Raw genomic sequence first — 15,614 nt, forward strand, 5'->3', positions numbered from 1 at the left:
CCAATGACTTGTTTATACTGCTCTGTATGCCGTACACTGAAATGTAAGTATAATATTTATATCCGGTCCATGTATTTAATAATTATATGGTAAAAATAAGAACGTAAGCATTTTTTCAGTAGTAGTGTGCTGGGACACTTTTGTATTTTTATGTCTGATATTGTAAGCAAGTAGTTTTTAAGTGAGATGAAACTTGAGGGTACACAAGACAGGTCAGACTCCTGCAAGGGATACAGTACTCTGGAAAGGTTGAGAACCACTGCTCTAGTTGTCCACAGAGTTTTACAGGAGAAGCAGGATGTGAATTTCAAATGTAAAAAACAAGCTTTTGTAAGACTGTTTAAAAGAGCCTCTTATGCCAGCTTCATACATCATAAAGAAGCAAACAAGGGCACAGAGCCAATTTCTTTTTTCTTTTGTACATCATCTTAACAGAACTACTGATGAGACAGGAAACGAAAGAACAGACTATTATATTTGATCTAAATTAATCAATCCTTGTTTTGTTCCAGTTGACAGCACACGCGAGTGTAGTTCAAAGTCTGAGACAATTAGAAACAGGTGGGCACACCTCTAGCATCTAATATTAGCATTAGCCCCAGTTCGTCACTCAGTCGGAATATCTGCACCCATCTTTCAGCTTTTGAGACCTGCTTCAATCCTCTAAACTCCCAGGCCAGCGGTTTCAAAAATGAGTGCCTGGAGTTAAGCTCCATATTTAGCCACCTAATTAAGTGGCCTTAGTTTAAAAAACGCTGAGCCTCCCATAACTCCCACTGAAGCCTCTTCTGCCAATTGAACGTGCCTCCTATCTAGGTCAAACCTATCAAGAATTTGTTATCCTGCTACAAACACCCCAAGGGTTTGCTGCCCGACTCCTACTCTTTTCTGGGTCAGCGGGTAATATTCACTTAGAAATGATGGCTGGGAACAATGTTGATCATTCACTTAAATTATGTGTAAAGATTTTAAAGTAAATTGACGCCTGTTTGCTTGTTCTTCCGGAAAGACTTTTCCCCGGTCTGTTTGTTCCTGCACGGGTGACAGAACAGGGAAACACTGTGGAGTGGCTCCACTCCTGCATAAACTCATGCATGTCAGGGATAGGCAAGAGCATGACCCAGAGGGGTTAGAGTTGCCGCTTTGGGGTCCGGGATTAGGCTGGGGAGCAGGGAGTGGGACCTTGTGGGTCTGGAACATCTCAAAAACAGGTATGAACACTGGGGAGCCTCCTTCCCAGCCTGGAACCATCTGCCCTTCCCCTCCACCAAGTCTCAGTACCTCCCGTCACTCTCTTCTTGCCCCCCTATTTGCAAGAACTCCTTCCTCCATCTGTATTCATGTAATTGATTTGCACATTTAATTATACAGCAGAACCGTCTCCATCTGGGAATAATATTACAGAGTCCAGGGAGTTACACTGGTTTTGGGAGTATCTATATTTCCCCCCTCTTGCATTAGCAATTGGCTAAGAGCAGCTCACTCACCATTTCAGATTTCCCATACTCGGGGGTGGAAAGAGGGTTGGAAGAGTTTCTAGGACGCAAATTGTGCTTAGGTGCAAGGGGACTCATAATCATAAACTCCCTGGCAGCATCCTGGTTCTTCAGCATCCTGGTTCTTCAGCTGTGCTCTTCATTTCCAAAGAGATTGCAAATTTTCCCTATAAACATGCACACGTCTGGCTTTTCTTCACAATTCCTTCCTGGTAGGCAAGAGAGAGGCATGTCGACTGAATCAGTGCTGTATGCTGTGGCTGCACACAACCTTAAACACTGTGAGTGATGAAACAAAAGGAGAACATAGTCATAACAACAGCAGTTTGTCCTTCGTTAGCACCCTCCGTCTAAGCTCATAATTAATCCTCACAGCCTATACGTGAAAGGCCTGTATTACTGTTTTCTAGGTGGGGAAACTGAGGCCCAGAGAAATTAAATTCAAACATCTTTAAAAGTGATCATCAATTCTGGTGCTCAGCCTGAGGGTATGTCTACACTGCAATTAAACGCCCACTAATGGACCGTGTCAACTGACTCAGGATCACAGGGCTCAGGCTAAGGGGCTATTTGATTGTGGTGTGGCTGTTTGGGCTCAGACTGGAGCCCGAGCTCTGGAGCCCAAGCCCAAAAGTCTACATCACAATTAGACAGCCATGCATTTTTAACTGCAGTGTAAGCCTACCAAGAGAGACCTGGTTTTTCAACTGAGCACCCATAGCTACCATTGGCTTTAGCTAAAGTTATGGACGCTCAGGGCTTCTGAAGATCAGGTCTAAGGTTTGGGCATCTTCAGTTTGGGCATCCAAAACTTGGAGACCGCTGTTGAAAATCTGGACCTAAGTGAGTTGACCAAAGTCACACAGCATGTTTGTGGCAGAGACAGAACCCACATCTCCAGATTCACAAGCCCTGTATAATTGCTTGGTGTAATCCGATGGTGATATGATAATCTGTGATAAATTTACATACTGCTCCTTTGTACATAAGTGAATTGTTCTGCCACTTTGCAGGTGACTATTTCTGCCCAATTGCATATAGCAGGGTATGGATACTTTTGCATTTAAAGCATCCAGCTTTGATACACATTGTTTTACTGAAATGATCCACTGTGGTTTCTCATATTCATATATTCACATGCTAAAATCACTTAATCATAGTGTATGTCTAATTCATTATTTTATTTTAGATTTTTGGGTAAAATGCCATCAAATTTAACTTACTTGTTTCATGTTTTGTTTTAGGATCTTGTGTCCTTCTCTCTTAAGGATGGTGAGTGTTCTTTGTTTTTAATGAGCTTTTATAATATAGACTTATTGACATCACATACAGTAAAACAAAATCTTATTGCAAAGGTGAATATACCATCCCAACTATTATAATGTTATTTCCGTTCTTTTAATGTCAGCAGCACACTGTTTCCCTACTTTAACTTCAAGAAAACCATTTTTTGTGCTGTAATATAAATGTTTAATAGTAACCTGCAGTTAACAAATCTGTCCTGCTTTGTGATCTCCTGATCCTACAAACCTCTTTACATCATGGTTTAACATGTAAATGTGTCCAGTGTCAGAAAAGTTCTGAAGCTAAATAATTAAAATGATTTTTTTTTCTGAAGAGGCTTATGGAATTTAGGTGCCCAGCTCCCACTGAAAGTCAATCAGGCCATTTTGAAAATCTCTGCCTAAACTGTTTATTCTGTAAATTCCTTCAAGTACTGGCAACCTGTCCAGGGAATAAATTCTTCATCTCCTGTGAAGCCTATTTTGAACAAATGATAATATTTTTGTTTTCTTTAACAAGCGAATGTTTTGTTTTAATCCAGGAGGTGGATTAAATTGCTAGAATGAAATTTCTAATGCTATAAAGAATGCCTAACTGTAGCAAAGTCTTCGTGTCAGATCAATGGCTGCACTTTGCAGCTGTGTGTTTTCAATTCACCTTTGCACGGGACTGAAGTTAATTTATTGTTGTTAAGCCTCATCCACCTCAGGACAAAGTGGCTTTTTTTCCTTGGCTTTCTCAGTTCATTTTTAATGGAAAACTGGAAAGTTAGGCAGCTATTATAAGAAAGGTTACTACATCCCTCTGAAATAATGCAAAGTAATATTTTCATGTCATCAAAGGGGGAGCGATAGCTTAGTGGTTTGAGCATTGGCCTGCTAAACCCAGAGTTGCGAGTTCAATCCTTGAAGGGACCATTTGGGGATTGGTCCTGCTTTGAGCAGCAGGTTGGACTAGATGATCTCCTGAGATCCCTTCCAACCCTAATAATCTATGATTTATCATCTTGCAAGTGTATTTATCCCTGTGCTGGAAAAGCAGAAACCAAGCTGTGAATTAGCAAAGAGGCAGGATGCTGCCATGATTCTGGCAGTATCCTGAGACCTTGTTCTGCTACAGACTTCCTGTGTAACCTCAGCAAGATATTTAGGCCCAGATCCTCAAAAATGTTTAGGTATTTCATCCCAGTGAATCTCAGGTCAGGCAACTGAGCCTGGGTAACTACAGATGCTGTCACTGCTTGTAACTCAGGCACTACCAAATTCACTGCCATGAAAAATGCATCAGGGACTGTGAAATCTGGCCTTTTATGTGCTTTTACCCTATACTATATTGATTTCATGGAGGAGACCAGAATTTCTCAAATTGGGGGTCCTGACCCAAAAGGGAGTTGCAGAGGGTCGCAAAGTTATTTTAGGGGGGGATTGTGGTATTGTCACCTTTACTTCTGCACTGCCTTCAGAGCTGGGTGGCTGGAGATCAGCGGCTGTTGGCCAGGCTCCTGGCTCTGAAGGCAGCACCCTGCCAGCAGCAGTGCAGAAGTAAGGATAACAGTACCTCAACCCCCCCCCACAATAACCTTGCGACCTCCCACAACTTCTTTTTGGGTCAGGACCCCTGCAATGACAACACTGTGAAATTTCAGATTTAAATAGCTGAAATCATGAAATTTACTATTTTTTTAATCTTATGACCGTGAGATTGACCTCAATGGACCGTGAATTTGGTAGGGCCCTACTTATAACATTATCCAGCTCTTTACTCTTTCTGTGCCTTGAGTTCTCATCTATGAAATGGGGCTACTAGTTCTTCCTTGCTTTACAGGGATATTGTGAGAATAAATACATTAAAGACTGTGACATGCTCAGATCCTATAGTGATTGGGGTTAGATAAATAACCTTTCTGTTTAGATTAGGTAACAACTGTCCATGAAGTGCAATCTCCATATCAGATCTCTCACAGACTTGCCAGATGTTTCAAGCTGGTATCGTCACATGCTTACTCTTAAAATGCAATGCCATCTTTCATGCCAGAGTGCACCCAGAATAAGTTACGAAAACAAGAGAACGATGCTGTGGAGATGTGCACAGGACAAGGAGTAGATCTGGCACAAAGAGTTTAAAATCTAATCTGCTTAAAATATCTTTTTCTTCGGCACTCCTGCTTCCCAGCCCCAGAGTAAATCTAAGCTGCCACAAGTACTCCTCGTTCTTTTTACCGTTGAATGCTGTCAGATTGCGTGGTCCATTCCTTCAGCTCATGCAGTGAAGCATAAATGCAAACAGCTGTCAGCAATATACATATACCAAAGCTCGCCTGTAGCTGGATCTGTTTTTATTATTAAATAATAATAACAGATCCAGTTATTATTATATATAGTCTCCCTGTTATGACAAATGAGAAGCACTGACTTTAAAGCTTATATCTGGAGGTGCATTTAAACAAGGTAATAAATCTTGTGTTGTCACTTAGATGTTGGGAGCTGCCTCGTTTTCCCAACATGTCTATTTCACATTGGTTTTGGCACTGGTCTTGCAGCCTCTTCTTGCTGGGAATGAAGTTATGACCCTCTCCACAACTGCCAGTGCGTCCTACCAACAGTGAGAGGGTGAAGCGAGGTCCTGCCCCAACTCCTGCAGTGAAAGGGGTGGAGATTCTTTGCCACATAGGCACTCACCTATTATAGTGAGTCTCTGCTGACAGGGAGGAGTTTTGTGGGCAAGGAGTACTTCACTATAAAGTGACTTAGGTGGGCGCGTAGGTCCTGATCTCAGCTCTTATAAATCAGCCCAGATCCATTGACTTAAATGAAGCTAATGAATTCACAGTCCTGTGCTTTACCATGTTCTAATTGGTGAGCCCTCATTTCTCCCAAATCTGTGGATATGCTGGCATGAACTGAAAGGATAGACAGTGCTATCTCAGTACTGTATAAATAGTCACCACCCAGAGCAGAGTGCAACGTTTGCCGTTTGATCTGATCTGATTAAAATTGATCGATTCCCTGTGTTTCCATCTATTGAAGGCTATTACGATGCCCGAGCGAGGGTGCTGATCTGCCATGTCACTTGGCTGCTGAGAATCCCTTTAGAGGAGCTGGAAGTCTTGGAAGAGTCTCTACTTGAGAGCCTGAAGGAGCAGAAGGAGGAAGAGTCAGAGTAAGAGCATTTGTAATAGAGCTTTGCGTTGGCTATGGGTTTAAAACGGGCTCTGCTCCCAGCATGTAAGCTCACCGTGAATCTCCTGCAGCTCTGACACTCCCTCCTGTGATCCTAAGCCAGTCAATTATGGATTGATTTCTTTCAGAGGTGCTCATAGGTCCGGTTGACGTGAGTTGGAGCTGTGAATGCTCAGCGCTCTGAAAATATGGGCACCGGGGACCAACCCTGCAAGATGCTGAAGGCCGCCCAACACCTCCCAAGATTGGGTCCTTACCTCTCTGCCATCCTTACTTAAAGTGTGTAGCACCCTGGTTTACAGACAGTTTTGATTATTTCAATTGGAATACTCACTAGTAAGGTCCTAATCAGTATAAATAAAGGTGGAAGAGTGAGGCCCCAAAGTAAGTGCTATGTATTATTATCCTTGTTCAATCCCACTCTAATTCCCATCTCTACAGTAATGCCTCTGACTCTATGATGTCACTACAGACTTTTAGCTTCAGTTCCTCAGCTGGTGCTGGAGCTACCCCAGTTTACACCAGCTAAGGATCTGAGACTGGGTTTAGAAAGTTGTTTAGGTGCCTAAAGATGCAAATTGGTGCCTGGTGGGATTTGACTTCAGGGGGAGTTGGGCACTAATCAGTTTAGGCACTTCTGTAAATCTTGCTAGGCACGTATCTGCATCTTTAGGTGCCCAAATATCTTTGTCAATCTGGCCCTTTGGTCTTAATATTTAAGATAATTCATTTCACCCTCATAATAAGAAACGTCATTATGAAACTGTCAAAGCAGTAGCGCCCATGGGTTGTGCTGGCTTGGGGATAGAGTGGACAATACTTCATTTGTCATGCAGAGGGAGCAGGTGGAGGCTTAGCAATGTGGTGAATGGTAAGTGTGTTTTAATTCACTTACAGGAGAGCTGCGTAAACACAAGAAGTTTATTAGCTTAATCTAATCAAGTGCTAATAAACACATTAATCAGTCTCTGTGACCCAGTGTTGCTTAGATGTTGCCTTGGGTTTTCTGAACAGCTTGTCTCACAAATTTCTCGTTAATGACTTTATTGTAAAAACGAGTAGTCCAAATAATCTCAAGGTTGTGAATGGCTGAGCAGGACGGGGTTTTACTGGAATACAGGAGCAAGGGTCAGTATTGATGGATTTTTTTGTGCTGCAGCTGGTAGAAATGGACTCCGTCTCAGGCGCTTGTGTGTGAGAACGCACGTAGTGAGGGTGACATTTTTTGATTAGTTTGCGAAGTTCTTTACCCTTCGAGATGGTATTACAACAATGGGTCATTATATTTTGTTCAGACTAGGGCTCAGTTCCTGGGATATGATCCTTAGAGAACTGCAACCTAACCCAATGGGCGTTGCACATGTGCATGACTTCTTAGGCCAGTGTTGACTGCAGAATTGCATTATATACGTTAGAAGCTTTGCTTTGAAAACTTTCCTTTAGGTGCTAGCCCCCAGATCACAGGGAAGAGGAGCCTTAAGCATTATTCGTGGGGGAGCGGTTGGCTTAAGAGATTGGAAATTGGGATATGAAGTCTCTCGAGTTCACCTCTTAGTCACTGGTTCAAATCCAGCAATGGTCAGTCAGAATCAGATGTTGTTACCATTTGAAGCTTTTTGTCTAGCAGTCTGTGTGAAAAATTCGGTGTCCCTATAACAAAAACTATTACCACAATTGGTCCCCTTGTTGGCAGCCTCAACGGAGGGGCCCCAGAGACTAAATACATAAATGTAGAAACTGAGCACAGCGTTCGTTCCTAGCAGTGGTCCCTCCAAGGAATATTGGCCATGGGCAGGGTAAGGAAATGACATTCGCTGTGTCCTACCTGGACTTCTGATAAATACAAAATATGTTCGTCAACACTCAGGAAGAAGAGTGTGTTGCTTTGCTATGCATTGAAATGAAAAGCTGTCCAGTGCATCTCTTCACTTGGATATGTTCCGAGGGATCCTTTTTGGTCAACCTCAGCTCAGATACCGCCGATCTTTCAAGGATTCCTACTGGTTTGAGTCAGCAGGAGGGCATGCCTTGGTTGCAATGGGCCTCATAGTATGGAACTTACTTCTGACTGGCATCAGTCCTTGGCCCGTTCCTCATGCTTTTCAACAGCTAAAGTCTTCTTCTCCCCAAAGTGTGCTTTGCTATCTCCACTATCAGCCCCATATTTATAACCTTCCCTTCCGCCCTGTCTCTTTTTCCCATATCGGGTTTCCTCCTCTCTGTCCTGTTAAAGTCACTTTGGCCTTTGACCCACTATCTGCCTGGTTGTTTTCATGGTATTTTAAGCACTGTGCCTTGGTCTTATTGTGATGACGATGGTTATTTCTGTTGTGCTCTTACGCTGCTGTTCACTGATCCTCTCATAGAGTCAAATTGTCCCCAAAGATCCAAGCATGGGTGTCTCTTCCCACCCCACTCCCTGTACATGAGTTCAGCTACCACTTCGTCGGTGCCCACAGAGGACTCTTCGCAGCATTGGAACTTAGCAGGGAGTAGGCGGCCCTATGTTGATGGTGGGTAGGTCTGTATAGGGGTGGAAAATACAAAATCGTCCCCCACTCTAGCCTCACAGAGTTACTTAGGAAAAGGAGTCCAGCATGACGTTGCACTGCTTCTGCCTTTTAAAGGGGTCCCCTAGGTCAGCCCCTGTCAGCCAAAACTTCGACAGCCTCTGCATATGCATTTTTACCCTATACTTGTAACAAAAAAGGTTTGCTCCTGTATCTTCTGATGCAGAAACTTTCGCCTGTGGCCCAGTACATGCACAGTTGGATTTTCAATATGGGCATCTGTGACATACCCAGGGCACAGTTTAGAATAATGAGTAGCTGGGTCACCCCTACCCTCTTACCTGGGGTATCCTTTACACGGCTTTGCTGCTGTAGCCTCCGGTGTGGACTGTTCACAAACAGCCTCCAGCAAGTCACTCCCAGCTATGTCTGTGTGTGTGTGCTGCAGCCAGCCACACCTTGGCTCCTACCGGCCTTGGTGCTACTGCAGGTGACCCCAGCACACTCCTAGTCTCAGATTTCCCCCCAGATATGTATGTCCTGTGCTGCCCAGCCTTCTCCTGGACAATACAAGTATGTGAAGTCCATTGTTTCTTGAAGGTGATAATATGACAGCTTATTAATTCAAATACACCTCTACCTCGATATAACGTTGTCCTTGGGAGCCAAAAAATCTTACTGCGTTATAGGTGAATCCGTGCTATAATGAACTTGCTTGGATCTACCGGTGTGCACAGCCCCGCCCTGCCCAGGAGCGGCTCCAGGCCCCAGGATGCCAAGCGCGTGCTTGGGGTGGCATGCTGCTGGGGGCGCTCTGCCGGTCGCCGGGAGGGCGGCAGACGGCTCCGGTGGACTTCCTGCTGGTGTGCCTGCGGAGGGTCCGCTGGTCCCACGGCTCCGGTGGACCAGCGGACCCTCCGCAGGCACGCCCACGGGAGGTCCACCGGAGCTGCCTACCGCCCTCTCGGCGACCGGCACAGCACCCCCCGCAGCATGCCGCCGTGCTTGGGGCAGCGAAATGTCTAGAGCCGCCCCTGACCCTGCCCCCGCTCCCCTCCTCCCGGAGCACTGCTTTACCGCGTTATATCCAAAACTGGCTGAAACAGTTTATGGTTCAGGAGAAGTAGTTGCAAATCTGAAGTCACTGAGAGTATAGAAAGACCAAGTATAGGCAGGTAATTACGCATGTGGAAACAAAACAGCCTCATAACCCAGCTATGAATCATAAAGTACAAGCCACTGGAAAGGCAGGGTGAAATACCAGAAATGTAGGAGCTTTCAAAGGCAGTTGATGCCTGCTATAACCAGACTGCAATGAAAGTTAAAGTTCTGCTGATGATAGTTTTATGATACTGTAGTTATAGACAGGATTTAGCTGCCAACTATCCCTGAACCCAGATACCGCAAGCCCTCATTACCAAGCGTGAGAGCCAGCCAGCTGTGTTTCTGTTCTCTTGATATCCTTCAATTTCTGGTAAGGAAAACGAGGGAGATTTGCCTCTCTGCTTTGTAGAAGATCTGCTGGCACTACCAACATTTCTACTCTTTTCCGTCCTCAGATGATAAAGCATGGCATGGATAAAAGCCTTGCAAGCAGAAGATCATACAAACACCTGTGCCAGGATTTTACCTACTGTTTCATTCTCTGCCTGTAGTATTTAGCAAAACTGCACAGTACAAGAGTTTGGGACTTGCTGTAAAGTTGTCTTTATCAAACATACAGAGTGTTTAGCAGGATTCTAAAAAGGTCGGACAATTGTATGGATAATGAAAGTACTCACAGTTATGTTAGCTGGGATTTCTAAAAAAATCCAAGTTTGGAAGGGATATAAACTCTCATGCTTCAGGTCTTAGCCAAACAATGAGAGGGTTAGGAAGAAACTTCCTCGTCTTCAAGCCATTCCGTAATTGTCCTCTGTACATATAACTTCATCTGAAGAAGCTGGTATCGGCCGCTATCAGAAATAGGTCAGTGGACCAGTTTGGCAGTTACTGTGCTCCTGTTTACCATTCAGTATTTCCTCAAAGACTGACAAACGAGGGCTGTGTTGTGAACCGATTGACACTGACTAACAAAACTGATATTGATTCCATATATTTCATGACTGGTTTGTGATCCCCTTACTATATTGCAGCTTAAATGCATACAATAAAGGGCAATAATGACTGTATTTTTATAATAATGTATGTCACAATTCAAGGCAACTGCACCTGTGTTTTCCACTTGTGATCCACCAAGGGCACCTAGGGGCACCTACTCTACTCTCCTGACTCCTCAGCTATCACCTCTCTTGGGCGGAGACCTGAATCTCCCTCCCTCCTGACTGGGATTTTTCCTGGCTGCACAGTTCTTTGCCTACACTGTATTATTCCAAGAAAGCCAGAGTGCCTAACCTGGCCAGCGTCTGTGCTTTGCGTACTGTACCAAGGCTATGAACAGCCTAATTGCCAGCAGTTGAGAGTTACCACACAGCTCTTTCTAAGCAAGCACATTTATTGTTAAGGTGAAAAGATTACAGAGAAAACATCTTTAAAACGATGCTAATAAGCTTACCAGAAATCACCTCCCATTGCCAACTCCGGCGGAACTCTGGCAGGAGTCAGTCCTTCAACCTCACCAAGGGTTTTTTCTCTGGTAACAAGTTCATAATAGCTCAGCTGAGAACTGTGCAGACCAGCCTGTTTCTTGGGCCATAGATGGCCAATCTTTGGGACCAGGTAATCAGCAGACAGTGGTTCCATCCTCAGGGCATAGCTTCAAAAAGCTGGTTTTTGTGTGACCAAGGGAAGGGATTTGCATTCACCTCCCCATTTGAGTCTGCCACATTGTTCAGTATAGTCCTTTGATCATCCAGGCCCACAATAATACATAATCTTTGCATTTAATACAATGGACTCCAAAGATACTGAACTTAATTCAAGGAGGTTTTTATGGATATTTTAGGAAATTGCCATCTCTGTCACAGCATTCTTATCAAGTGATCTGTAATTCAAAAGTTACTGAATTACACATTATTGTTGGGAAATATAGTTTGACACTTGGGCTTGTCTACATGGTGCTTTAGTTGGCAGCAGAGGGGTATAAATTTTAGTCCACGCTAGCATGTCACACACTAATTGGCCCATGTGAACCCTGCTGACACACATTAAAAGTTCCCTAGTGCACATTAATCTAGACCAGTCCAGGTCAATTACTACTCTGATGGCCACTAGGAAGCTTTTAGGTCCACATCGGCCAGTTATTGTGCAACACGCTAGTGTGGACTGAAATTTATAGCCCTCTGGTCTAAAGCGCTGTGTAGATAAGCCCTTCCCCTTCTTTAGTTAAGTTTGACTTTTATTACGGTACTTACCCCTGTTCTGTTCAAAGCAACATCTCAACTTGCTGATGTGATTTTCTTCCGTATTCTCCCATGTTAGCTTATTTTGTTTCCTCGTTCCTCCAAGGCATGATCATGCTTTTTTCTTCAGTAAAGTTTGACAAAGTTGAGTCTTTATACTTTCAGAGACTCGATTTATTTTATTTGAAAGTTACACCAGGTATCATCTAAAAGAAATAAGACGAATCTTCAGTTGCTATAAATTGATGTGGCTCCATTGAATTCCATGACAGTTTACATCAAGTGAGGATCTCACCCAGTATTTTCCCCCCAAATATACACCAGGTTGAATGATCATAGCAAAAGATTCCTGTATGTTTTTGAAGGAATTTTTGGAATCTAGAACCAATTTCTAATCTCCATTACCGCCAATGTAATTCCAGCATAATTCCATTGTCTTCAGTGGTATTACTGTTGATTTTGAACTGGTGTAAATGAGACCAGAATCTGGCCCTGGTGTGTTTGAAGTAAGTGTAGTGGATCTCAGACTGTGGTCTGTGGCCCACTGGTAGTTTGCATAGCATTTCCAGGTGGCCTGCAGAGCTTCTTTCACCTCAGTAATGAAGAATTTGTCACTCTTCAAGCAGTGATGTTTCCTGCTTCTTGCAGACCAGACTAGAAATCTTTGGGGGATTCCAACAACTTCAGTGATCATTAATCTTGTAAAATAAAGCACCCCTCTGCACCTTTTATGGCTGCTTCATGTTAGTTGGAGCTTTTCAAGAGTAGGAGAGGGAATTTGGTGTAACGTCAACTGTGATACAGTTTACAGATAGCACAGTTTGACCAGAAGTAAACCACGCAAAAAAAATATGACACAACCAGATCACCATGTGACCTGGAGAAATTAGGTCAGTGTAACGAGAGGAGGTAACAGGAGGAGATTTGGTCCTAATAAATGTAAAGCCCTGTGCCCACAACTGGAAATGAACAGCTCAGGTGCAGAAGGAAGGCATGTAACCAAGAAGACACATCCACCACATAAAGCAAGATTCTTTTAAATCATGCCATCTTTTTACTTTTTCATGTGGTCAAGCACTCCAGTCACTGCAGAGTTTAAGATTAGGCAAGAGTGATGTCCACAGGTAGGTTCCTGTGTTGAGAAGTGGTCCACAATATGGACATGTTTGTGAATAACTTGAATAAGTAATCGGAACAGCACATACTCGGGCCTATGTGGAAACCCAGTGTCAAGTCAAACAGAAGATGTATGCCTAGATCAGAGTTCAGTTGCTATCTTTTTATTCTGACTATATGGCTAGAGAAAGTATATGTATGCCCACCATATAGCTGTACTACAAATTGGTGTAAGTTAGCTTTCAAAATGCTTACTTTTTTAAGAGCGTAAGTCTCATTGAGTTTCAGTGGAACTTGTGCGTTTAAGTAACATAGGTACTTTTGAAAAATCCCATCCTTCATTTTTGAAAATCCCACCCTTAGCCTTTTGATTTCCTGCAGTGTTTGTCCCAGTTGAATATATACATTTTTTCCCTAGCTATGAATACTTAAGATGTAGTATCAGAGGGGTAGCCGTGTTAGTCTGGATCTGTAAAAAGTGAGAAAGAGTCCTGTGGTACCTTATAGACTAACAGAAGCTTTCGTGGGTGAATACCCACTTCGTCAGACGCATGTGGTGGAAATTTCCAGAGGCAAGTATAAATGTGCAGGCAAGACTGATTCTAGACTGATTCTTGCCTGCACATTTATACCAGACGTAACTTTTAAAACTTCATTCACTGAGCCATGACGTTCGCCGGAATCCTAATTTGTTTCTGCTTGGCATCTAACAGGCGTGGTCCAAAAGTAATAGTCCGAGTCAGTGCCATTGACATTAAGGGGAGATTTACTATTGGCTGCAGTGGGATCAGTATCAGGTCCATACGGTACACTTAAGGAAAAACCTACCCCATGTCAGTGAGGCACACAGTTGGGCTTTACAGACTTGGGCTTGCAGGGCTCGTAAGATAGCACTAAAATAGTGGTGTAGACATTCGGGCTCAGGGTGGAGCTTGGCCTCTGAAACCCTCCCCCCTTCCTGGGCTTCAGAGCCTGAGCCTGACCATCTATACTACTGTTTTTAGCACCTTGGCGCAAGCCCGAGTCTGTAGATCTGGGATCTGAGACTCCCTGACAAGGGGTTTGTTTGGTTTTTTACCATGTAGACATACCCTTAGGAGTGCAATGAGTGCTTCTGAATAGTGAAGGATTCACAGCCCTTGAGACCGTTTATGCACAGAATGTGCATCACCCAAACATGGAAATGTCCTTCAAGTCCTGAACTGGAGGGGTCCTCTCTAGGGATGAGAACAGTTCAGTCCTTGGTGTCTCTGTAGAGACAGCCAACAAGGGTGCTAGGTAGTACAATCTTTGGTGCAGGCACTTGTCTCCTGAGAACTGGATCTGCACCACCTTACTCATTTCATAGAGGCTGCTCAACAGCTGGCAAATGATAATCAACCCAAAGTGGGCTGGATGCAAACCTGTGACCTAGAAGTGAAAGGCTCTCTAGCCCGTAATAGCAATCCCTAAGCCATCCACCCTCATGTTTCATCTGTAGGGCCCCACATTGTTCAGTGAGATATTTTTGAATGGCATGATCTGCACAGTACTATAAAAAAGGTGTTCCATATTCTGCAAACGTCAAGAGAGCTTGTTGATCACTGTTATGTGCATATTAGCAATATATGGATGTTAAAATGCTTGCATTTTTCATTCTACAAGCTGCATTCCTGTGTTAGGATGGATTTTCCAGGTAAGTCACTGTGTTGGGTTTGTCGTCAGTTACCTTGTTTCAGTTTAAATCTGTGGCTTTATTTTTGTGGTCATAAAACTTAAATGTGTTGCCGTAATGCACACCAGCATGACAGTGTTTACTGTTCCCAGTAGCGGAATTCTATGCTGTGAATCAGGAGAGCATAAACAGATCTGGGTGTTGTGGTGTTACCCGTCAGGCTTTCTTGTCAGCGCTCATGATTTTTATTCTCATCCAGAACTGCAGAAGCATCAAGAAGAAAGAAAGAAAGGAAGCGGAAATTGAGGAGATACTTGATGATTGGCTTGGCAACAGTAGGGGGCGGAACAGTGATAGGTGAGGCTGCTCTGCAGTTTCTGGGGCCTGACTGGGTTACACAGATGGTGGCAAGAGCAGAGTGGGAGTTCTGAAATGATTCATTGAGCAACAGCAGCTGTACTTCCATCTTCGCCCTAGTTCTAATTTTAACACGTTCATTGCTTGTAATGTTGCCACGTTCCAGGTAATAGTTCAAAAACAAAACCTATGGGGTTAGGGGCAGTCAAACATAATTTTTCTGCTCAGACCAGCAGGGGCGGCTCTAGCTTTTTTGCTGTCCCAAGCACGGCAGGCAGGCTGCCTTAAGCGTCGCACCTGCAGGAGGTCCCAGGTCCTGCAGATTTGACAACTTGCCTGCAGGAGATCCGCCGGTTCCATGGATCTGGCGTACCCGTCACTGAATTGCCACTGAATCCACAGGACCGGCGGACCTCCCACAGGCATGCCACCAAAGGCTGCCTGACTGCCGCCTTCGCAGGGACCGGCAGGGCGCCCCCCGCGGCTTGCCGCCCCAGGCACGCACTTGAAGCACTGGTGCCTGGAGCCGCCGCTGCAGGCCAGTAGTAAGGTAATGTGACTCCAATGACTTCTGAGGAGTTACTGTTGATCTGCAAGATGCAGAAGATGGGAGTAAATGTACTTTTCAGCCATCAGAAGGTGATTTTCCAGGACAAACTTGAGCTCAATCGCTCAGC

The 15,614-nt window shown here is 44.1% G+C and overlaps 1 protein-coding gene across 6 annotated transcripts in view; it reads left to right on the plus strand.

Annotated features, from left to right (window-relative positions):
* TMCO4 (transmembrane and coiled-coil domains 4) overlaps positions 1-15,614 on the plus strand; it is an 83,606-nt gene that overhangs the window by 14,155 nt on the left and 53,837 nt on the right. For all 6 annotated transcript variants that reach the window (XM_050931328.1, XM_050931329.1, XM_050931330.1 and 3 more), the window contains exons 4-6: positions 2,741-2,768; positions 5,807-5,939; positions 14,840-14,937. In XM_050931328.1, coding sequence (XP_050787285.1) covers positions 2,741-2,768; positions 5,807-5,939; positions 14,840-14,937 — 259 coding nt within the window. The remainder of the gene's footprint in view (positions 1-2,740; positions 2,769-5,806; positions 5,940-14,839; positions 14,938-15,614) is intronic.

This window comes from Gopherus flavomarginatus, chromosome 21, assembly GCF_025201925.1.
Source record: "Gopherus flavomarginatus isolate rGopFla2 chromosome 21, rGopFla2.mat.asm, whole genome shotgun sequence".
Taxonomy (NCBI): Eukaryota; Metazoa; Chordata; order Testudines; family Testudinidae; genus Gopherus; species Gopherus flavomarginatus.